This window comes from Balaenoptera musculus, chromosome 20, assembly GCF_009873245.2.
Source record: "Balaenoptera musculus isolate JJ_BM4_2016_0621 chromosome 20, mBalMus1.pri.v3, whole genome shotgun sequence".
NCBI classification, from domain to species: domain Eukaryota; kingdom Metazoa; phylum Chordata; class Mammalia; order Artiodactyla; family Balaenopteridae; genus Balaenoptera; species Balaenoptera musculus.
Genome location: NC_045804.1, coordinates 41656513 through 41681451, shown reverse-complemented (window position 1 = coordinate 41681451; position 24939 = coordinate 41656513). Strand labels below are relative to the sequence as shown.

General features: G+C 44.7%; 2 protein-coding genes across 3 annotated transcripts in view; one reads left to right on the top strand and one right to left on the bottom strand.

Moving 5' to 3' along the window:
• Positions 1-3883, top strand: part of RHBDL3 (rhomboid like 3) — a 45208-nt gene extending 41325 nt beyond the window's left edge. The window contains exon 8 of the mRNA XM_036837118.1: positions 1518-3883. Coding sequence (XP_036693013.1) covers positions 1518-1789 — 272 coding nt within the window. The 3' untranslated portion in view covers positions 1790-3883. The remainder of the gene's footprint in view (positions 1-1517) is intronic.
• A 3844-nt stretch (positions 3884-7727) lies between these two features.
• C20H17orf75 (chromosome 20 C17orf75 homolog) lies at positions 7728-22044 on the bottom strand. Of its 2 annotated transcripts, none has more exons than XM_036837852.1 (10): positions 21710-22044; positions 20692-20772; positions 17115-17240; positions 16061-16204; positions 15758-15815; positions 13820-13939; positions 12976-13040; positions 12686-12822; positions 11765-11868; positions 7728-9882 (listed from the first exon to the last, which is right to left on the bottom strand). In XM_036837852.1, the coding sequence occupies exons 1-10, from the start codon at positions 21847-21849 to the stop codon at positions 9667-9669; spliced, it is 1191 nt and encodes a 396-aa protein (XP_036693747.1). In that variant the 5' UTR covers positions 21850-22044; the 3' UTR covers positions 7728-9666. The 2 variants fall into 2 exon arrangements, with proteins under 2 accessions (XP_036693747.1, XP_036693748.1); XM_036837853.1 differs by having other exon boundaries at positions 7728-8972; positions 21710-21964.
• Between the last annotated feature and the right edge of the window lie 2895 nt (positions 22045-24939).

Here is a 24939-nt window from a genome sequence, read left to right as displayed (position 1 = left end):
CAGGGGCCTGGGTGGGCTCCACTTCAATCCACTTTTACATCCCTTCTACCCCTGGCGTTCAGGGCCCTCTGGTCTCCGTTTCCTGGATGGGGTTGGAGGATCTCTAATCCCAGAGAGGAACTTCCAGCCCTAAAACTCACAGAATCTTTGAGCCGGGGCCATGGTGGGCCGTGGGGGGCAGTGGGCTGGGAGCAGTTGGGGAGCATAGCCTCCAGTTTGCTCAGACTGAGTTTGTCTGTTTGCAAGGAAAGGAACAGAATAATAAGTCTTGCTGTTGAGAAGAATCCAACTCCAAGCACCATAAAAACTAAAATGTGGTTTTGGAGCTGGAACCAATGCCATTCAAACCTCGTTTGCGGACCGCAGGGCCTGTGAAGCAAAGGCAGGAAGATGCCCCAGGGCCTGGGGAGGCGTGTGGGAGGGCACGGTGGGCGTCCCTCGCCGCTCCTTTTCCGCCATCTATTGGCCACCTCTGGAGTTGCAGGGTCCAGGCCAGGAGGCTGGGCAATTCCCCTGGGGAATGATCATCCCTGTAGGCGCTGGCATCTCTGGGACGGTTAGAGAGGAGAGAGGTGCCCTGGTTAATTAACTGGTAACGAAAAAGTAGAAAATTCCCCTCAAAGGCTTTAGTCTGTCAAATGGGGATAAGAATCCCCACATTTGGTGTTTTTTGGGTGGTAGGTAATGAAATGGCACAATTTCCCGGCACTTATCCTTTCAAGAGAGTACATACATCCCCATTGGACTGGCCAACCCAAGAAGTTCGTGCAAGAACGATGGATTGGAGAGCGGGATGGGGGCGTTTTAGAATCCGTTAAGATTAAATTCCAGCACTTTGTTGGGATTGTTTATTTCCATCCCTTCCTTCCAACCACAAAAGCACTGGTTCTGAGGGTTCTTTAAGGGTTTTGAACTAGTACATGAAGACACTTTATAAAATGTAAAGGGCTAGCACGTATTGAGGTTGTTATTAATGTCCCGGCAGTGCAGCCTGGTACAGAGAGGCTGAGACTTTATACAGATGGGGAAACTGCACCTCCAGGACTCACGCCTGCAGGGGTGCAAGGGCCTTCGGGCTTCCTCACAGAGCTGTCGCCTCTGCCTGGAACGCTCTTCTTAGGGTCTTCTCTTGATATTCAGATGTCAGTCCTTTAGGAAGCTCTGGCCTGATTCCCCAAACGAAAGAATCCCCCCTCCTTAAATGTGGCCTTGATTTTAAATCACCTATTTTTTTCCCCATAGAATTTCTTTTACTGAAACTATCTTATGTATGTAACTATATGCTGGTCCATCTCCAGACCCTGTAAGCGCTAGGAGGACAGAGGTTTGTGTGTTGTCTTCACGATTATATTTCCAGGGCACAGAGCAAACAGTGCTTGGCCTGATGGGTAGTGAATGAATTCGTGGGTGGCTGGCTGAGTGGCTGGCTGGATGAATGGACGGACTGCAAGGCTTCCCGCGCAGCCCCCGCCCCGTGGCCCTCCTGTGACTTCTCTGTGCTCTTCCTCCCCTTGCAGTGAGTATGGAGTTTGGGCGGGCCGTGTGGCTGCGATTCCACCCATCAGCCTATCCCCCGTGCCCTCACCCGAGCTTCGTGGCGCACTTGGGTGGCGTGGCTGTAGGCATCACCCTGGGCGTGGTGATCCTGAGGAACTACGAGCAGAGGCTGCAGGACCAGTCGCTGTGGTGGATTTTTGGGGCCATGTACACCGTCTTTGTGCTGTTCGCTGTCTTCTGGAACATCTTTGCCTACAGCCTGCTGGACTTAAAGCTGCCGCCACCCCCCTAAGGGCCTGGAGGACCTCGGTCGGGGAAGGGAGGGAGAGGCAGCGTCGGCAAGGAGCAGCCGTATTCTTTTTCTCGTCACCAGCTCAGTGAGGCCAGGGAGGAGAGGACAAGAGACGCTGGGCCGCTGTAATATTTGTGTTCCGATTTGAACAGAGTGGAGGCATTTTTCCGAAAGGCACCTGTTGGAGGATTTGGATGTGGCTTCTGTAGTTTTTCTAGATTGTTCTGAAAACCTCGGGCCAGGGTGAAGGCCTGGGGTGAGGTGAGAGTGGCCGTCCCCTCGGGCTGGGCGTGTCCCACGTGTACAGGGGTCCCCTGCCTTGTCATAGACTGGGCACCAGCCTTCTCACTCATCGCCACCCTGAGAGACCTAAGCGCGTAAGGACGGCCTGAGTCTGTAGTAGCCAGGCAGGCCCTTGTCCAGCCCCGAGGTCACTGTGGGCCAGGAAGTGTTCCCTCCATAGCTGTTGGGTCTGGAGCTCTGGAGTGGAAGGGGGCCTGGTGGTGGAGGACGTGTCGACTTTGGTCTGGGGGGGCCCAGGGTGCCCTCCCATGCATGTCAGTGGGTGCTGGGATGTGGCCTCTAGTGCCTGGGGTGGGCAGAGGAGGGCGATTCTGTAACTCCAGGCCCCACCTTTGCCCTGCAGGTACCCAGCGAGAGGAACCCAAGCGGGAGGGAATAAACTTCGTTCCAAGTTCCCCCCGCGGAAGGGTATCAACTTTGGGCGTCTCCTGGGTGCTGACATCTCACACCAGTGCCCCAGCATCCATGCCCTTATGTTCAGGGCCTTTTCCTCCCCTTCCACTGCCCTGACCCCGCAATGTGCCTGTCCTTTGTTTATAGAGCCAGTGTTCTGATACGTGTGTGCATGCGTGAGTGTGTGTGTGTGTGTGTGTGTGTGTGTGTGTGTGTGTGTGGTTTGGTGGGCGGATGCACATGGGATGGGAAAGACAACGTGAGGCCAGTTGGAGGCTGCAGAGGAGGCTGCGAGGGGCAGAGGGGGATGGGGCGGGAGTTTGCATGAGAGGAAGGAGGGTGCTGAGAGATGGGAAAAAGCTTGCCCCCTTCTTTCTTGCCTTTCTCAGAGAGGCTACTGGGCTTTCTTGCCTTTCTCAGAGAGGCTCCCAGTAGCCTCTCTGAGAATCACTGACTGTGGGAGACTTGCCATGGTGGAGGGAGACCTCGGGCCTTTCCAGGGACCCTCAGGACGCTGAGGTTTTCCTCGCCTTTGCCAAGTTCTGCTCTGATTCCCATCTAGAATAGACTCCCTATCTGAAAAGATTCTGTTGTATCTCCCTTAGGAGCTTTGGGGGCACAGGAGAGGCTGGAGCAGGAATGTTGAGGCCAAGTGCCCTTTTGAGTTGAGGGCACAGGAGGCTACAGTAAAAGGAACTCAATTCAGATGGAAAACTGCTCCTGGAGAAGAGCTGTAGGGTGCTTGGGTGAGTGTCAGAGGTGAGGGCAGCCTGTAGACTCAGATGCTCAGAGCTGGGAGGGATGATCAGATCCATCCCCCCACCCATTACCCAAGTGGCAAAACAAGGCTGAGGCAACGACCCCTGACAGAAGCTTGTGCCCACCCTGAGGGGTGGGTGTGGGGAGGATGGCCTTTGACAAACTACGCCATTCCCTTTATACCGCTCTGGGAACTCACAGCCACTGACAGCCCAGGAGGCTGCGTTCGTGCAGGAAGGAGGCAGCCACGTGCCTGTCAGAGCCCTTAAATATACCAAGGTCCAGAGTCAGCCAGGCCAGGCATTTGGGGGTCTTGGGCCACTGTGATCGCACGTAAATGGTCAGGGTCCTCCTAGCCAGGGACACCCCCAAGCCATGCCAAGCCCTTCCCTGGCTTTGCCCAGCAATAGATTGTTCTGGTCCCCGCATCTGGCTCCCGAGGTCCTGCTGCACTTGTGCCAACGCTGTGCGGAGGACTGCCAGCCCCAGGGTGGGGGATGAGCCTGGGTGTGGCTGAGCTGTGCCAGCCTGTGCCTGCCACTCTCTGCCCCCTGAGAGGCAGGTGTAGCTGGAAGAGTCTGCTTCTTAGGAGACTCTGAGCTGGAATGGGGGCCAAGAAGACTCGGGGGAGGATGGAGGGGGGACCTCAGCCCTGGGCTGCCACCACTGCTAACCCTGAGGGGCGCTGTCCTTTCCTGGAGGGACGGAAGCTGCTGGTGCCCTGCTGCAAGGCAGGGCTTCCCCTCCAGGCCCTGGCACCTGAGAGCTCTGGGATGTGGGTGGAGGGAGCAGAGAGGGGCCTTCTTGTTTGGTGCGGCCTGGAGAGGGGCAAGAAGACTGTGAACCAGAAGAGTCTAGAAAGCCCTCAGAGAAGTACCCAGTACCTTCAGAGTTTCAGATGGAAGCCTGTTACCGAGACGGACTGCCTGAGGCGGAGGTCCTGTCTCCCATCCTGTTAAGTCTGCCCTGCAAGGTCTGGGATGCGCTAAGGGAGCCTCCTGCACGCCTCAGGCCTCCAGCCCCAGCGGCTCCCTGTCCAAAAACAACCCTGAAGTTCTTTGCTGTGCTTAACGCCTACCTCCACCACCTCTCCCAACCATCGCTCCAAGCAAGACTGCCCAGTGATGACGGTAGTCACTTCACACCACTCAGGTCTCCAACCCAGGGCCGGGAGACAGCTGTCCGGTAAGAAGGCTTTACTTTTGGAGTCTGGGTTTCTCCCCGGCAAGTCCCTCTGTTCGTGAGCTCCCAGCACCTGCCAGCAGCACGTCCCCGTCCTCCGTCCTCCCTCCTCTAGTGTGGCCACCTGGCCAGGGTGCTGGGAAGCAGAGGGTGGAGTGAATCTTCAGGCTGTGGAGGCCGGTCGCCTTTCATCCACAGGCTCCAGAGACTGAAAGCTGACGTTCCCCAAACAGCAGCCCTAGACTCACTCCCTCCCTAAACGGAAGAGGAATCACGGAAACTGGGGAAAGGAAAACAAACCTTCAGAGGAGAAATTTCGTTTTAATGACACCATTCATCATTCATTTTTTAATTAGGAAAAGCTCCCTAAGGAGATGCTTTTGACAGCTAATGGGATTCTCAATTTCCATGAGAATCATTCTTGCCCAGAGGATTAGGAGAGTTGCTGCTCGCCAAGCCTGGATCTTCTTTCCCCAGTGTCCAATTTCGTTTGCAAATAATGACGATTCCCGGGTGCAGTGGAAACCCTTTCCTGACATCATTCATGTTGCTCCCAGTGCTGGCTGGAAAGCTCTGAAACTCCTCTGCCTTAAAAAACTGCCCAACACTGATCTTCCCCCGCCCAGGACTTGAGTAAGTGGAAACAAAAAACACAAGCTGCAATGTTTGTTTCTAAATATTTTTATATCGTGTATATTCTGTATATTTTTGTTGTAACATATTATTTGAGCACAGATTCCATTAAAGATTTTTTTTTTTCTTTAAGCCACTGGTTATTCAAGAAGTGACCTGAAGGGCTGGCATTGGAGTCTATTTCATCTCAGTTTGAGTTAGGGTGGGGGAGGGGGAGGGGGAGAGTGTGGACAGCAGTGGGGGTGGGTCTATGATGTATGCGCTACAGATGGGGCATCCGTGCTCGGTGCTGGTGTTTCCAGCTCGGTGGTTCTTTTTCTTTTAATATAAATTTATTTATTTATTTTTGGCTGCGTTGGGTCTCCATTGCTGTGCGCGGGCTTTCTCCAGTTGTGGCGAGCGGGGGCTACTCTTTGTTGTGGTGTGCGTGCTTCTCATTGTCATGGCTTCTCTTGTTGCAGAGCACGGGCTCTGGGCGCCAGGGCTTCAGTAGTTGTGGCACGTGGGCTCAGTAGTTGTGGCACGCAGGCTCTAGAGCGCAGGCTCAGTAGTTGTGGCGCACGGGCTTTGTTGCTCCGCGGCATATGGGATCCTCCCGGGCCAGGGCTCGAACCCGCATCTCCTGCATTGACAGGTGGACTCTTAACCACTGCGCCACCAGGGAAGCCCAGCTTGGTGGTTCTTAACGTTTCTTGAATTACTGAGTTCTTTTGAGTGGTTGATGAAAGCACAATTTCTCTGCCCATAAAAATGCACAGACAGACAATTTTGTGTACGATTTAGGGGGAGAGGGCTGTGAATAAGGAAACTCATCCATAGTTTCAGGTCAAGAACCTCTGTGCCAGCTGTCCTGGTGGGTGCCCTGCCTTCCCCTTCCACTCTTACACGGTACCCCAATGAGAGCTTAATATTTTGACTATTATTATTGGAGGAATTGTCTTCAAAATATCTTAGGTACTTCCTTCTTTACCCCAATGGCCTAGTCTTTCGGTCTTTCTAGAGGCTGTCAGCACCCTGATCTGGAGAAGCGATTAGGAATGTTCTCAGGGTAAAAGGGCATGGACAGTCCACATACAGAAGGGGAAAATAAGAGGAGCATTAAGTGTTAAGGTAGAGTCTGGTGCTTGGTAAGTTTAACAGTCGAGTGGGCTTTGAACGGGTGAAACCTGAGAAGGTGATCCGTTCTCACCAGTTTTTCTAAGCTGATGGCGGTGTATGTAGTTTTGCCATTCATAACTTTCGCTGGAGGATTAAACTACCCTGTTAAATTCACTGTGGGAGTTGTTTCCCATAAATGTTTTCACATCAGTTTCCTGTGTATCATTTACAAATATTTTTAAATGCTTTCTGGGATGGCAGAAGTCACCCCAGAACAAACTTGAGAGCAGGGTTCAGCCTAAAGGTCCAGGAACCCACTTCTGTTTGGAGTGTGGAGAACTGACTCCCCTAGAAGGAAAGTCTGGACCCTGTCAGCAGCCGTGCTCCCAGGACTCAGTTCCAGGTTCCGACACCCGAGGCAGTTAAAGGTAAGCTCCCTGGCAGCCAAAAGTCGTTAAGCCAGCTTTGGACTTGGCCTCTTATCCCTTCCTTCTTCACTCTTCGGCTTCCTCCCTTCCTCCCTTCTACCATTAAGTAATGGAAAGATTCTCATTCTTCCCATTACTTAATGTTTACCGATAATGAGGTAATTATGAAGACCATTTACTGGGTACCTACTATGTGCCAGGGCACTGGGCGAGAGGCACTTTCAATCTTACTCTCATTTAATTGCACAGCTACTTGGTGTGAAGTGGGTATAAGTACACCCGTATTGACACATGAGGGCAAGGCTTAGATAAATTCAGTAACTTGCTAGTAGGATCACAACCAAGACTGCCTGGTTCCGAAGTTCATGTTCTCAGCCTTCGGGTGTTTGTATAGAACTTTAAGGACACTAAGTCTGTAGAAGCATCAGGGTGTTTGTTTAAAGAGCCAGTCTCATTGCCCTGGGCCTGGGGCCATTGGTCACAGCCATGAACCTTGGAACATTCACTCGGTGTTCACTTAACAGGATCTCCATTTTGTCAGCCCTCCCAGAGGTAGGTCACAAGAAAATCAGCAGCTATCACCCACTATCACCCCCAATGTCCAGAATCTAGCATTTATGCCAATGCAGAGTGGTATGAAGTCCATGAGGCACATTTAAGAAGTTTAGCAGATATAGGACTGGAGCTGCCTTCTTAGACCTCCAAATGGAAAGACTTCATTGAAGCCAGTGGGGTTTCCATGACTAAGAAGACACATGGTTAGGAAAATGTAGTCCTAGTAACTGAATCTTATTTCTGAGACGCCTGCAGGCTTTTCTGGCATCTGGTATAAGTGATCCTCTGGTAAAGGAGAGGCATTCTGTCATGGTTAATAATGAATGAGAGTGAAAGGAATTGACTTGGGTTATTGAGTTCGAGAGGTAAACTTTACTGGACAATGAATAAAACATTGTGATGGAAATTGCTCCTACACTCTGCCTGATGCCTCCTGCAGGATGCAGAAAGGTGTCTCCCAGCAGGTGATTTGATTTCCTTCAACAAATTCCTTAGCCTAACAAGTATAATTTCCCCCATAAACTTGTTGCGAATTAATAAAAATGTCAGGCTGGAGAATTGAGCTCACTGAATAAAAATGACTGTGCTGGTGAGAAGCTAAGCTGTTTTATTATTATTATTGTAAATATAATTACAGATAAATTGAGACCATTTTTGATACGTGACAAACATACATTTCCTGTGTATAGCACACAAATAATACATAATGTATTCCACACTTGAACAAATGCTTTTTAAAACTTTAAAAGTTAATATATTAGCTTATTAAAATTTGAATACAGTACATGTTTTTGGTCATGAGCTCTTTGAGTTTCTTCTCATGGCCCACAAGATATTCAACGCCATGTCACTATTTTCCTTGTCTACAGTAGTGATATACAGTTTATCATACACTTTTAAAATAAGACTGTTTTATATATAACTGTGTAATGTAGTGAGCTTACATTACAAAAAGTATATATAAAAGTACATATAAAGAATATGTAATTATGCCTTGACTCTATCCATAAATGACTTGAAGCAGGTAATACATTTGCTTTTAAATGCTATTTACAACATGGACTCTTGAATGATATGTGAATTTGAAAATGAAAAATATGTTTTCCAGACTCAAAATGTTGATGTCTTAACATTGTTTATTTAAAAATTTGATTTCCAAGTGGGCAACCCTACATTAGAAAAAGATTCAAGGGCTGTGCCAAAAAATCGCTTGTTTTCCATAGTCATTCTGAATTTAATGCTATAAAAAAGATGCTACTTGGATTTTTTTTTTTTCTACACTGACTATGATCCAAGTTATTAAAGTTTAAAACCATATGAAAGCCTTTATGAGGATCCTGAATTGTATTTCTCATTAAAGAAAAGAAATGGCTCAGTGAGTCATGTCTCTAGACTTCTATATAAGAGAAAGCAGAAGGCCATTGTCAGTCATTTGCAAAGTTAAAACTCAGCACTTAATGTGAATTTAGATGAGTGTAGGAGAAGATTTTTACGGGCTTGTGTTCCTCTGAGCATCCTGAGGGCAGTGAGAACACAAGACTTCTGATCTTCTAAACAAAAATCATTATCAAATGGATTTATTAAAGAGCTAAGCAGAACAAACTGCAGTCATACGTGTGTAGCTACAGTTGGCTTCCATGGGAATTATAAATGGCTCTGAGAACACTTTCAATTGATTCAGAATAAAACAATTTAAGGCTTGCAACAAATGTACAAAAAACTAAAAGCAATGATTTACGCTGACATGAAGAATCTCTGTTACATTTGCTTGTACAATTTATGTACTTTTGTTTCTTTTTTAACACTCGGTTTAAAAACTCCAGCATTTTCATCTGAAAGAAAAAAGAAAATATAGGCTCTTGGCAAATACCTGTGAACAAATGAAGAAAGTGATGGGGCCACTTCTGCAGTAGCTTTCCATCAGAGATAATGTTTTATCTTGAAGCTAGTACATCTATTTTTAAAGCTCATTTACTTCCTTACACACTCATGATTTATTTGCATATTGACATAAAAGCTGGCTTCATCATCCATCCGTTATCAATCAGACAAAAAAAATCTATCAAGCACCCACAGGATGCACAGATCTGTTTTTGAAATGGTGTCGTGGTGTTAATCTGTCCTAAGACTAGAAGCACTTTTTTTAAAAGAAGCTATAGTACGTTGAGAAAGAAGTATTATCATCTTTCTGGGAGGAAAAGTTGCTAAATACTGCAGCAAACTCCTCACAGAAGCCACAAAATCTCCTCTGAAGTTTTTTAAGGAACAACTCCCTGAAGTCTAGAATTTATGAGACCAGCAAATGTAAAATTTTCACAACTCTAACACACATCTATCTAGGGCTCAATGAAGACTTGCCTCAGATTTATATGTCTAATTAGGTTTAATCTTAAAAGTACAACATGAAAAAACCTAGAATGTGTTTCAAATAATCTGAAATAGCAATCCTATGACAGTTATAACAACTGCAATTTCAAACACCAAGGCTTGCATAACTTCACAATATAATCATCTCAAAACATGTGATCAAAAACTTTGGGTAGGAGCTTCTTTCATAAATTCTTCGAGGACAGCTACCACACTTTTGGCTTCGGGCATTTCTTCGTGTTCCACTTTAACAATCTTCAAAAGGATATCTCCACTACCACAGTTCTTTAGGAACATGTAACATTTAAACAAAGCATAATGACTCATTTCTGCCTGCCGGATAAATCTCTTCAAATTATTTGTGTCTTGTATGGCCTAGAAAAAGATTACCCAGTTAAATATATGTTTAGTGAGATAATAATGAAGCCTGAAAAAGATCTCCTATCCAGCTGAGAACTCAACATATGTTACTGAAATGTTTGCTTTTTATTTTTGAATATTTTCATCATTTTTATTGCTAATATACTTTGCCCTTGGTAGAACAAAATCTTTTATATATATAAAGTAAAAATACTTTACAAATCTCCTAAATAAGGTGACAACATGCCTCCCCACCAAAATTTTGAACGCTTAGGCATGGAACTCCTTTTTTTGTGCTTTCCAACTAAGATATGTCACAAATTACAAGACTGATGTCCTTGAAATTTAAGCAAGCATTCAATCCAATTAATTGGATATGCAGTGGTACATATTATGCAGAAGCCACTGAAAAATATAAATGGAATGCCTTTTGAGGACTCTAGTTCGTGTTTCTTTATAAAAAATTATTTTAATTATTGTGAATAAGGCTTATGGTACAAAATAGATACAGAATAATGCAAATTTATGGTTAACACCCGAACTCTACTTGACAATTTATCAAAAAATATAAAGATATTGTTTACATATAGAGAATGACAGGTAACATCTTTCATTAGTATTGCCTTTACAATTTATAATGTCGCTATATCATAGTGGATAGATTTGCTCCATTGAAATGTGTCTTTTTGTTTGTTTATTTGCAAACAGTAAACTAACATGAAAAAATGTTCAGCCTGAATAATAATTAAAGACAGATGTGAATAGCTATGGAGTGCCAATATTAAATTAATAAAAATAAATAAGATTGATAAAAACTGTTATATTAGGTTCTGCATAGAAAACCCACACACATTGCTGGCCATTCTGTAATTTGTCCCTATTTTTCTGAAGTGCAAGCTGGCAATTTGTAATAGGAACCAAAGCATTCAAACACTTTAACTTGGTAATCCCACTTTTGGGAATATACCCTAAGGTAATAATCCAAAGGAAAAAAATACGATCCAGCAATGCTCCTTCTGCATCTACCTGAAGAAAACAAAAACACCTATTCAAAAAGGTATCTGCACCCTCATGTTCCCTGCGGCATCACCGACGACATGAAGAACCCAACTGTCCACTGACGGATGACTGGACAAAGAAACTGTGGTATATATACACAGTGGAATACAACTCAGCCATGAAAAAGAATGAGATCCTGCCATCGGTGACAACACAGATGGACCTCAAGGGCACCATGCTAAGTGCTAAGTGAAACAAGTCCGATAGAGAAAGACAAATACCACACGATCTCTTCTACATGTGGAATCCAAATATGTATAGATTTAAAAAAAAAAACAAAAAAAAACAAGCTCATAGACTTAGAGAACAGACTGGTGGCCACCAGAGGCAGGAGGTAGGGAGTGGGAGAAATGGGCAACCTGTTTTGGTTTTGGTTGAAATAAACTGAATTTTTAAAATGCAAATAAAGGGACTTCCCTGGTGGTCCAGTGGTTAAGAATCCGTCTTGCAATGCAGGGGATGCTGGTTCGATCCCTGGTCAGGGAACTAAGATCCCACATGCTGTGGGGCAATTAAGCCTGCGCGCCACAACCAGAGAGCCCGCACACCACAATGAAGAGCCCGCACTCTGCAACTAAGACCCGACACACCCAAAAAATAAATTAAAAAAAAAAAAAAGCAAATAAAAACAGTGATATACCATCGTCACCTGTCAGATTAGCAAAGATGAAAAGTTTAGGTACCCAGTGGTCACTGGGTATGGGAAAACTGGCACTGAGGATTCTAGTTTTGAGAATGACATCATAGCTACAAAGCAGATTTGTTACTCAGTCACTGGTACTAATTACAATTCAGACAAAGACTACGTGTGGCACTCGGCACACAGCCAATTAGTTACCTTTAGTTTAAAGTTCTCCAGGACTTGTCGAAAAAGAAAAGGGTTACCTCCTTCAGCACCATTCAAAAAAGCCTGCATCCAATCCTCACAAAACCGATTGCTTCCTATAAAATATTTTAGAAAAAATAAAAGTGAAATCACAAGACATTTATTCTTCCTTTCTTTTTATTTATTTTCTTTTTTTTAAATTGAGGTGTAATTGACATATTAGTTTCAGGTGCACAACATAATGATTCAATATTTGTATACATCATGATATTCTTTTCTCCTTTATAAAAACTCTTATAATGAATTATTTAAGACTTCTATAATGGTCTAAAAAAACTTAACTCACCACCTGGTTAAGAAATACCAAAATGGTTGAAGCTCCAATGTGCCTCTTCCCAATCGCATCCCCTTCCTTTCCCATCAGAAAGGATTATCATGCCCGTGTCTTTCTTTAAACTTTTGCCACATACTTTATCTCTAAGCCCTATATAGTATTATTTTGCATAGGTTAAAACTGTATTTTTCTTTAATGGCTCTTGCACTATATAATATGTTTGTGTGCTATACTGAGACATATAGCTCTAGTTCACTCATTGTCACGGCTATATAGTATTCCATTGTACGAATAGAGCAGTTTATCAATTCTCCTGTTGACAGACACTTAAGCTGCTTTCAGTTCTTTGCTATTTCAAACAGTGCCCTTATGAACATCTTGTATTTGTCTCCTTGTGTACATATACAAGAGTTCTCTATATACCTAGGAGAAGAATTGCTAGGCATGACATGATTTCCATGTTTCTAGAACTGCTATTGTTTTTGGTGATTTGGGGATAAACATGTAAAACTCCACAAGACAGGAAGGATAAGTTTGCATCATTTGTTCTCAGCGCAAAAAAGGAGATTCACAAGCCTGCTCCCGGGGTTGTGGCTCACCTGCGTTGTGGAACTGAGGCTGGGAGCTACTACAATCGATGATCACAGACTTATGCTGCTCCTCCGTCATGGCCATGCACAAAGACGTCATGGTGCCTTCGTGAATAAGGCCTTGGAGACTGGCCACACTCAGAAACCTGCCACACACACAATCCTTTTGCACAAATTATATTACAGGATGGGAGGGAGGAAGCAAATTCATTCTGCATTGGGAGCGGGGATGGGTGTTAAAAACATAAATATCAGGCTTGCTGTGGAAAAGGTTCTCTCTTTGCAAAACTGTTCTTTACCTGTGAATGTCTCTCTTTGTTTTTTCATCTGATTCTTTAACCTCAACAGGAGTATAACTCAGAGCCTATGAGAGAAAAATAAAGCCTAACTGATACATGTATTCCAGTTTTCCTTGTTGAGCAGCCACTTGTGACTAAACATCACCTCCCCCAATAACCACCACGCTAGACGATGCTTGCTGGGCACTGTCCGGGAGCTCTCCAGAGCCTTGTTCAGCTGTTGCTTACTAATGGTCTGAAACCTGGCTTCACCACCTGGGCTTGTGGGGCCATCCAGCCTCAGCTGCATCTACCTACCACATATTTACATGAAAAACCTGGCCATTTACTTGAGCCTACCCCATTGTCTGGATATTTTAGTGAATTTTTCATTTTTTATTTGGACATTTTTATACAGGTAAAATCACTTTTGATTTCCATTTTCCTTCTCAAATTATTTTGAAAATTACACCTCTTCCAGATCACTTCAAAGAATAATTATTTTAGGGAGTTCCCTGCTGGTCTAGTGGTTAGGATTCGGGGCTTTCACTGCCGTGGCCCAGGTTCAATCCCTGGTCGGGAACCAAGATCGCATAAGCTGTGTGGCGCGGCCAAAAAAAAAAAAAGTAATTATTTTACAACTTTTATCCTATTAGAAGACTCAGTATTTGCAATTCTGCCTTAGTAGTGTAACTTTCTAGATCTGAATAAATAGAGTGTGGTCTATCCTAATTGCAGGCATTGTCTGAATCAATGTTCGGGGGGGAAGGTAATGTTCAGAGAAAATAAGTATGTCTTTAAATAATCCAAACTCGGCCAAAGTGATTCTCAATTAAGGAAATGATTTTGTTTGGGCAATACTTACAGCATGTAGCAGAAAGGTAAGCTGCTCCTGAAAGAGATGAACCACCCTTTGGATTGGGCATATAACATCCTCAAACCAGCTGCTCAGGTAGGACTGTACGTGGTTCTCCCCACCCCTTTCCTAGATCAAGAGAGAATGTCATTTGCTTTGATATCAGCCTTCACCTTAGTGGACTTAACATTTTCTTCATGATACTCTTGACAGTGAAAAGAACTGGGGACAGACACCTTCTTTTAAGCTAACACCACAAATTTTAAAAAAGGAATTGTGATATAACTTTGCTGGGCTTGTTGGGCAGAGTGGGGATTAATTCAGTACTGCATTTCTTAAAAACACACTAAGAAATGCGTTATATAAAATGAAGAGACTGAATTAATAGGGTTCCATGCTATTTCTTCACTGAAAGGAGTTGGGGCATTTACATGTCAATCTCCTCCCACTGTACTGTGAACTCTTGGAGATACTCTCTTAATAATCCTCTCCCCAGCACCTGGCACAGCATCTGAAATGTCCATGGATGAGCTTATAAAGTGCCTGTTGAATGACTGAAAGAATGCAGATAGTTCGTTCACATTCGAAATGCAAACAGGGAAGGATACAAGTCATCGCATCAAAGCACTCAAGCCCACTCTGGGTGTCAGACACGCTGCCAGGAGCTCATTTGGCTTCCTTGGCTGTGCTGCTCCCTGGGGCTGGAGGGAGAGCTCCAGCCTGGGAGAGCAGCTCCCCCTAGACTCGTATCCCCAGCTCACTCCTATGCTATCCATTCCCCTCCTGCAGTGTCTTGTAAGCACATGCACGACAAGTGAAAGGAATTATTACCACGTGTAATGGGTAGTAAATTTATAAGAGTTATGACTTAACTGCCACCAACCAAACGCGTAGTTTTTAAAAGGTATGGATAAAGGAATCGATACAGATGTATCTAATTCATAAAAGATCGATTAATGAAAAATGGGATGTTTCTAAAAATCTTTGAGGTTGAGTTCAAGGACAGTCATCCCATTGCATACCATGTCTCTGGTGCCAGAGGCTTTGTGGGCCATTAGTTCTGACCAGAATATAAATCTTATGTGTCTAGAAATTGGGAAAAGAACGTCATCTTCCTCGCTTGGCATGTTACTATATACCTTTGAATTTAATTGATTGAATTTTTCATAAATGCAAAACTTCAGAAGCAGTCTTGTGACACTTACAGCACTTATAGGACTATGTTCCCTGCTTCCCTTAACAAGCACCTTTCTTTTTTTTCTTCTTTTTTTAAAACAAATCCATTTTAAATTAATTTATTTATTTTTGGCTGCGTTGGGTCTTCATTGCTGTACACGGGCTTTCTCTAGTTGTGTGGAGTGGGGGCTACTCTTCATTGTGGTGTGCGGGCTTCTCATTGCCATGGCTTCTCTTGTTGCGGAGCACGGGTTCTAGACACACGGGCTCAGTAGTTGCGGTGCACAGGCTCTAGAGCGCAGGCTCAGTAGTTGTGGCGCATGGGCTTAGTCGCTCCGCAGCATGTGGGATCTTCCCGGACCAGGGCTCGAACCCGTGTCCCCTGCATTGGCAGGCGGATTCTTAACCACTGCGCCACCAGGGAAGCCCCCAAGCACCTTTCTATTAGCCCGCAAAGTAGCACATTTTCAGAATTCCTAAGTGTCTGTGTCCACCTGGATGATTTGACAAGTATAGCAGTTGCATAATGTTAATCATCCCAGTCTTTAAAAATATTAATGCAGGGACATCCCTGGTGGTCCAGCGGTTAAGACTCCATGCTCTCAATGCAGGGGGCCCAGGTTCAATCCCTGGTCAGGGAACTAGATCCCACATGCCACAACTAAAGATCCCACGTGCCGCAACTAAGACCCAGCACAACCAAATAAATAATAAATATTAAAAAAAAAAGAATGAAACTCTTTTTAAAAAAAATTAACACAATCATCTTACCTCACAGTTCATGTTATTTTTCAGCCCTTGAATATACTTGTCCAATTCAAGCCTGAAAGTATGTTCTTAAGGAAGCAATAAAGGATGAATCAAGAAAGGGTTTTATCTCTCAATAGGTAATATAAAAATCTCTCAAATAACTGTCAATTAAAACAAGCCAAGACAAACTGGTCGTATGGAGGTCTGAAATTGAAGTTAATGCATAAGAGGTAGAAAACCTTTTTGGAGGTTGCTAGTAATAATCCTCTACTTGCCTGCCAACATTTTCCTTCCTGATACCCTCAAAGACCAAAGAAAGGATATAGCTCAAGTCCTTTTTCAGACCCTCCTAAAAAGCAGACCACATACTCTGAACAGTTATGTTCAGAGTCTGTTGTTGCTGTTTGGGAAAGCAGTTTTTCGTGTTGGAAAAGGCAGTAATAACAACCAACTCGGTAACCTGGAGTTCTAGAAAAGAAAGAAAAAGGTTAAATGTATTATTTTGATAACTCATGCATGTAGTTCTGTAGACTCCTCTGAGCCCTGGTCATCCTGATCTGGCAATACCATTAGACTGCTCAGTAGTTCAGAGCTTCCCAGACTTCTTGGTTTACTTGTAACAACAGAGGAAAATGAACATATACCATAACGGGCTTTAGCTAAAGCAGCACCTAACAAACATGGAATTTCTTTGAATTCTCCTGTCTTATGTGAAAAATTCATGCAAATTTCACTCTTGTTCATAGTTTATCCATGTTCACATAAATATAATCATCTTTTCTCCCTCCCCTAAACCTTCACGAATCACTGAAGCCCCAGGCAGATGTGAAGTGTTTATCCGATGGCCTTATCTTTGGGATGTGGCCTCATACTCCTGAGAGGACTTGATGCCAATATCATGGTCTGAAGTGAACTACAATCAAGGGGTGTAGTGGAAAAATGGCTGGAATTCAACTGAGGACACCTATATTTAAGCATGAATTCCATCAATGTGACCAGCCTTGGGACCTCAAGTTCTCTAAGTTTATGACTTCATCTGAAAATGGAAGTAAGAGTATCTGCTTTATCACCCCTTTGTAAGGAGAATGGCATTGAAGTTTGTGAAAGCCCTTTACAACTGTAAAGTATACAGTTTTAGTTTTGGTAATCAGCTCTTTTCTTCCAAGTACAAGGCTAAATGTGTACACTGAGGAGGCAGAGTCTCTGCCACTCACTTAATTCCATTCCACAAAAATGTGTGTGAGGCCCAGTGCTCAGCTGCCAGGGAACAAAGATGAACTTTGCAGGTCTAGTAGGTACTGATCTTTTGGAGTTTCTCACCACTTCTCATATTTAGCTCAGAAATAAAATCTCAGGATACAGCACATTTTATACTTACCTCAGCTCCACAGATGCAACATTACCCAGCCCTTCAAAGACTGCTCCCTTAGAAAGACGCTTAGCAATGAAACTGCACAGCTCTGGCTCCAATTCAGATGGTAGATTAGTATCCGCCAAGGAGAGGCTTGACAAATGAAAGACACACGTTCCTTACCAGTGGACTCTGCATTTACACCCCGGAAGTCAGACAGGACATCGCTAAAAGCCCTCACTAAGGACTCGGCAAAGCTTTCTATCTGACTCCTGTTGGTGAGGCTTCTAGGAATGTATATCACCAAGTATGATCTACCTCATCCATTTAAAATAGTTCTATCTTTCCAGCTCATTCTCTCTAGTATTATGACTCCACTGGGACCCCCAAGCCACTGACCTTATATCTTTTTCACAGAAACCTCAAGTTTCTCATCCTCACCTCCTTCCTCCTTACCCAGCTTAAATTCCAGTCATTGTAATCACACCCCTGCACACATTCTCATTCAACCCCTTTGTTTTCACCTCCCTGTACCTGCTTAGCAAAACTTCAGCCCTGGTTAGTCCAGCTCTCTACCTACTCGGCATCTGCACCTATGCAGCTGAATGTGGTTGGACAAAAACCCATATCCACAGTGTCTAGTCTCATTTTAAATTAATGACCACTAGGAATTCCCTGGCGGTCCAGCGGTTAGGTTGGTGGTTTCACAGCCGTGGGCCCGGGTTCGATCCCTGGTCGGGGAACTAAGATCCTGCAAGCCGTGCAGCACAGCCAAAATACATAAATAAATAAATAAATTGAATTAATGACCACTAGCCTCCAGTGGGCCCTACCGCTGCCCAGCTATCACATTTCCTGGTTCACTCATTCTTCTACTCTTTGAGATCTCTATTTTTCTTTAAATTAATTAATTAATTAATTTATTTATTTTGGCTGCGTTGGGTCTTCGTTGCTGAGCGCGGGCTTTCTCTAGTTGTGGTGAGTGGGGGCTACTCTTCTTTGCAGTGCACGGGCTTCTCATTGTGGTGGCTTCTCTTGTTACGGAGCACAGGCTCTAGGCATGCGGGCTTCAGTAGTTGTGGCTCGTGGGCTCTAGAGCGCAGGCTCAGTAGTTGTGGGACACATGGCTTAGTTGCTTCACGGCATGTGGGATCTTCCCAGACCAGGGCTCGAACCCGTGTCCCCTGCATTGGCAGGCGGATTCTTAACCACTGTGCCACCAGGGAAGTCCCTCGAGATCACTATTTCATGCCTCCTCTTCTTTCCTCAATCCTCCAACTACCTACTACCCATGAGTAAACACAGCAGCTTAGTGATCATTTATGAGCTAAACATAAACACTTCAGTTTGGTTGAGATTAGAATATAAACAGAAACTATGAATTAAATATGCAGGAAGAAAAGCTCTTCTATCACCAAACTTCCCAATAGAAAATATAAACCCAATACGCCTCACATCTTTGGTTTCATGTTGTGGAAATTTTCAAACATATAAAAGTAGAGAGAATAGTATAATGAACCCACATGTACCTACCACCCAGTTTTGATAATTATCAGCTTATGGGCAATCTTGTTTCACTTGGGGGGGCAGGGATAAACTGGGAGATTGGGATTGACTTTTTTTTTTTAACTTATTTATTTTTTAAATTTATTTTCGGCTGCGTTGGGTCTTTGTTGCTGCTTGCAGGCTTTCTCTAGTTGTGGCGAGCGGGGGTTACTCTTCATTGCGGTGCGTGGGCTTCTCATTGTGGTGGCTTCTCTTGTTGCGGAGCACGGGCTCTAGGCGCGTGGGCTTCAGTAGTTGTGGTATGTGGGCTCAGTAGTTGTGGCTCGCGGGCTCTAGAGCACAGGCTCAGTAGTTGTGGGACACATGGCTTAGTTGCTTCATGGCATGTGGGATCTTCCTGGACCAGGGATCGAACTCATGTCCCCTGCACTGGCAGGCAGATTCTTAACCACCGTGCCACCAGGGAAGTCCCTCGAGATCACTATTTCATGCCTCCTCTTCTTTCCTCAATCCTCCAACTACCTACTACCCATGAATAAACACACCAGCTTAGTGATCATTTATGAGCTAAACATAAACACTTCAGTTTGGTTGAGATTAGAATATAAACAGAAACTATAAATTGAATATGCAGGAAGAAAAGCTCTTCTGTCATAAACTTCCCAGTATAAAATATAAACCCAATACGCCTCACATCTTTGGTTTCATGTTATAGAAAATTTCAAACATATAAAATATAGAATAGTATAATGAACCCACATGTACCTACCACCCAGTTTTGACAACTATCAGCTTATGGGCAATCTTGTTTCACTTGGGGGGGGGATAAATTGGGAGACTGGGATTGACTTTTACACACTACTATATATAAAATAGATAACTAAAAAAGACCTAGTATATAGCACAGAGAACTCTACTCAATACTCTGTAATAGCCTATATGGGGAAAGAATCTAAAGAAGAGTGGCTATATGTATACATATAACTGATTCACTTTGCTGTACACCTGAAACTAACACAACATTGTAAATCAACTATACTGCAATAAAAATTATTTTTTAAAAAATCTTGTTTCACTTGTACTCCCATGTTGTCCATACCTCCCACTTCCCAGACTTATTTTGAAGCAAGTTTCTGGAATCATATTATTTCATTCCTAAATTTCTCATTAGGTATCTCTAAAAATGAGGACTTAAAAAAAAAAATATATATATATATATATCTATCCGCAATTCTATTACAGTACCTGAAAAATTCCTTAAATCATCCATCATCCAGTCACTCAGTGAACATATTTTTGTATTATACTCCACTTTGCATCCATCAAGTATTGAGGTTCATTCATTCATATATATATAAGTATATATTAAATATCTGCCCTGTGCCAGGTACCACTCAAGGTACGAGGTAGGGAGACATCGATGAACAATAGAGACAGCAATCCCTGCTATCTTGGAGTTTACACTGTAGCGTGCAGCAGAGGAGCTATGAAAGGGTATTCAGTGGGGGGGGGGGAGGAGGATTTTAAATTTCTTTCTTTCTTTCTTTCTTTCTTTCTTTCTTTCTTTCTTTCTTTATTTATGGCTGTGTTGGGTCTTCGTTTCCGTGCGAGGGCTTTCTCTAGTTGCGGCAAGCGGGGGCCACTCACTATCGCGGCCTCTCTTGTTGCGGAGCACAGGCTCCAGACGCGCAGGCTCAGTAGTTGTGGCTCACGGGCCCAGCTGCTCCGCGGCACGTGGGATCTTCCCAGACCAGGGCTTGAACCCGTGTCCCTTGCATTGGCAGGCAGATTCTCAACCACTGCGCCACCAGGGAAGCCCTAAATTTCTTGATACTTATATGATATTGAATATTTACTGGAGTTCCAATCAAGAAGCTCAGAATAACTGTGTGGCTAATCACAAGGGTATTTGGATCTGCCCCAGCCTTGAATAAATGAACTAATAAGAAAATCAAGATGAGGTTCCTAGGGGAGAGGTGGGCTTGATGGTTTGACTCAGGGAAAGCTGCGTGGAGACAGGGTACCCACTGACATCTGCAGGCCAGAGATGCCCTTAAGAGAAAAGCACATACGCGGGTTATGGCCAAGCTGTTTTTACCTGAAATCATCACCAGAGGGAGTTTCTGCATTTGTGCCGCTTGGGCTTCCATCATCACTGTCCGCTCGCTGCTGTGCCAATCTGCACGCCGCAAAAGCAAGTCAGCTATCAACTTATGGGTTCTAACTCAAGTGGAGTATGGGGCCCCCCACCCCCCGCAAGCAGGATAGGGGCAGTCAACTAAAAATGCTGCAAGGTAGAAGTGCTTGAATCCTCCACTGCCTCCATTGACAGGGAAAACCCATAAAACAGCCCTGACAAGAGCTCCTTCTCTCTCCAGGCCACTTAAGGGGTGGAGGAAAGGCTAAATTAAACATCCAGAAGAGTCAAGGAAATTTACTCTTAAAAACAGACTTTACAGGGAATTCCCTGGCGGTCCACTGGTTAGGACTCGGAACTTTCACTGCTGAGGGGCTGGGTTCAATCCCTGGTCAGGGAAATAAGATCCCCCAAGCCACGCACTACGGCCAAAACAAAAACAAAAACAGACTTTACAGGGCCAGAAGAACCCCAGGAAGTCTGCTGGGGCAGAGGGAAAAGAGGCAGCAAGGACAGAGGGTAACTAGAAGGTGGGCGTGGGGGTAGGGATGGCGGGTTGGGGATGGAGGAAAGTGGGGAGACAATGACAGGAAGGATAGCGGATGGGAATTGACATTATTGAGCGTGCGTGGCACTGCGCTAAACAAAAGGCAGGGGCGACAGGAAGGGGCTGGAAGATGTCAAGGACAGGGCGCAGAGGCATGGGAGGGCCAGGGACAAAAGTCCAGGATGGGGGCCCGGAAGTACCGCGTGAGGCGAGGAGGGCCCTGAGGGCCAGAGACCTTGGCTGGGAGGGGAGAAGACGGCGTTTGAGAGCCGCCAGGCTGCGGGACCCGGGGTGGGCTGCGGGACCCGGGGTGGGCTGCGGGACCCGGGGTGGGCTGCGGGACCCGGGGTGGGCTGCGGGACCCGGGGTGGGCTGCGGGGTCGGGCGGCGGGGCCGGGGGGGCGGGGCCACAAGGGCGGCCGGGCGCTGCACCTGCTTCCGCGGTAGCTGTAGAGACAGTAGTGGCTGCTGGGCGGCGGCTCGAGTCTCCGCTCCTCGGCGGAGCCACCCTCCTCGCTGCTCTCTACCTCCTTTTCATCCCCATCCAGCGATTCCTGCAAGGAGGGGAGCATCGCGGCGGCCACTGAACGGCCCTGTGTCCCCGCCAAACCGCTCCCCCGCTGCCGTACAGTCCTCGGTGGCCCGGCTCCTCCGGCTCCCGGCCCTCGCGTATCTGCGTTCCGCCGGTTTCCCGGGCTCTCAGGAGAGGAAGCTGGACCGCCCCCTGATTTTTATCTCTTCTTCTCTCACATCATTCAGGTCTCTGCAGAAACGTCACTTCCTCAGAGAGAACTTCTTGACTGCCCTATGCAAAACACATCCCACACGCACCTCTCCTGCTGTCCCATCAGTCTCTGTCCTGTCCCCTTATATTTACTTCTTCTTCATCGCACTTACCCCCACGTTATGTGTTTGTTTACTATGTCTCTCCCACTAGAATGTCAGCTTGTTCACTGCTATATCCTCTGTCCTAGCCCATGGCCTACGGTGCTCAAGAACTGTTTGCTGAATTAGTTCTAAGATTTTGTAACGCCTAAGCATGTTTTTCTTGCACGTTTCACCCTATCACCGTATCAAAGATATTAAAGTACACCTACATCTCATGTTAACTTTATATAGAAAAATAATATCTAACATGTACTGAGCAGTTTCTGTGTGTGAGGACCCTTCTAAGTGCTTTACAAATACTTACTCATTTAATTCTCGCAACTCCGTGAGGTAAATATTATTATCCCATTTGACAGATGAGTAAACCAAGGCCAGTATCACTTAACTTGTCCATGGTAAAATAGCTAATAAGTGGCAGAATGGCATTCAAACCCACTCTGGCTCTAGAACTTTTTTTTTTTTTTTTTTTAATTTATCTTTGGCTGCCTCAGGTCTTCATTGCTGCCCACAGGCTTTCTCTAGTTGCGGCGAGTGGTGCGTGGGCTTCTCATTGCACTGTCTTCTCTTGTTGCGGAGCGCAGGTTCTCGGCACATGGGCTTCAGTAGTTGTGGCGCACAGGCTTGGTTGCTCCGCAGCATGTGGGATCTTCCCGGACCAGGGCTCGAACCCGTGTCCCCTGCATTGGCAGGCGGATTCTTTTTTTTTTTTTTTTTTTTAAGAATATTTTTTTTAATATTTTTTTTAATTAATTAATTAATTATTTATTTATTTTTGGCTGTGTTGGGTCTTCGTTTCTGTGCGTGGGCTTTCTCAAGTTGTGGCAAGTGGGGGCCACTCTTCATCGCGGTGCGCGGGCCTCTCACTGTCGTGGCCTCTCTTGTTGAGGAGCACAAGCTCCAGACGCGCGGGCTCAGTAGTTGTGGCTCATGGGCCTAGTTGCTCCGTGGCATGTGGGATCTTCCCAGACCAGGGCTCGAACCCGTGTCCCCTGCATTGGCAGGCAGATTCTCAACCACTGCGCCACCAGGGAAGTCCCTCTAGAACTCTTAATACTGCAAAATTTAATTGAGGATGACTTGTTGACCTAAAATTATTGGACAATTAATCTCAGGGTTGTTTTGTTTTGTTTTTTGTTTTTTTTCACTTCTTTAGATCTTTAATTTCTTACAATATTTTGGTTTTCCAGAGTATAGTTCAGAACTTTTGTTAAAGTTATTCCTAATTTTTATGCTTTTTGATGCTATTGTAAACAGAATTGTTTTCTTAATTTTATTTTGATTGCTTGTTGCTAGTGTATAGAAGTACAATTGATTTTTGTATATTGACCTTGTACTGTGAACTTTGTTGAACGCTTATTAGCTCTAGATTTTTAAAAAATGTATTCCTTAGAATTTTCTATAACCAAGTGTATTAGTTTCCAGGGTTCCCATTAACAAAGTACCACAGACTGAGTGGTTTAAACACACACGCAAAAAAATTTTTTTTTGGCTGTGTGGCTTGCAGGACTGAACCTTAGGGTCCCAGCAGTGAAAGTGCTGAGTCCTAACCACTGCACCCTAAACAACAAAATTTATTGTCCCACAGTTCTAGAGGTTAGAAGTCCAAAGTCAAGGTGAAAACAGGGTTGGTTCTTTCTGAGGGCTATGGGGAAAAGTCTGTTCCAGGTTTTTCTCCTTGATTTATAGTGGTCTCCTTCCTATGTCTCTTTATATTGTTTTCTTCTATACCTATCTCTGCAACCAAATTTCCTCTTTTTGTAAGGACACCAGTCATCAGTGTCCACCCCAATGACCTCACCTTAGCATTATTACCTCTCTAAAGACTCTATTTCCAAATAAGGTCACATTATGAGGTACTGGGGGGTAGGATTTCAACACATTACTTTTTCTTTGCGGGCTTTTTCTTTTATTCACACACTCATGCCATCTCTGAATAGAAATGGTTTTACTTGTTCCATTCCAATCTGGATTCCTTTTACTTCTTTTTCTTGCCTAATCACCCTGGCTGGACCTGCAGTACAATGTTGAATAAGAGTGGCAAGAGTGGACATCCTTATATTGTTCCATCACCTTCTTTCTTCATTTTTGTTTTTGGTAGAGCACTGGGCACCATCTAAAATTATCTTATTTTTTATTTTAGGAAGAATGAATAAATGCTTTTCTATAATCACTCCCTACTTCAGACCAATTTCATCTCTTATCCAGATTACTGTCACATTCTCTATGACTTGCCTTTCAGCCTCCACCAATCCACTGTTCTCACTGTAGGCAAAACGATTTTTTCTAAAACGCAAATCTAATTCAGCTTCATACTTACTAACTCTGTGACTTTGTGTCAATTACTTCAACTCCCCGCTCCCCCCCTTTTTTGGCTGCTCCGCCCTGCAGCTTGTGGGGTCCTTGTCTGGCCCACGATAAGTGCTCCATGGATATCTACTATTACTTTTTCCTTTTAATAGTAACATCTAAGTTACATTACTGGTTATTTCTCTATGCCAAACTCTAAGTGCAGACAGAGGAAGTTTAAGTGGCTTGCCCAAAGCCATGCAAATAGGCAGTGGCACTGGTGGAAAATGAACCCAAGCACTGGACTCTTAACCAGCTATACTCTTATTTGCGTTTTTCTCTACCTGCCCTCTTAAAACTCTTCTGTTGCTTCCCAGAGACTTCAGCATAAAATCCAGCTCCTCAGACTGCTGGAGAATCTCCGGAAGTCGCCTTTGCCAGCCTCCCTAGGATTATCTCTTGCCATCAGCCCCTTCACTAGGAGCTCC

Coding starts and splice junctions, on each gene's coding strand:
- C20H17orf75 (XM_036837852.1), bottom strand. CDS start 21,849: ATGCTCCCCTCCTTGCAGGAATCGCTGGATGGGGATGAAAAGGAGGTA. Junction 13,041..13,819: donor TTACCTTTCTGCTACATGCT/GTAAGTATTGCC, acceptor TTTCTCTCATAG/GCTCTGAGTTATACTCCTGT. Junction 9,883..11,764: donor TGGAGAACTTTAAACTAAAG/GTAACTAATTGG, acceptor ATCTTTTTCTAG/GCCATACAAGACACAAATAA.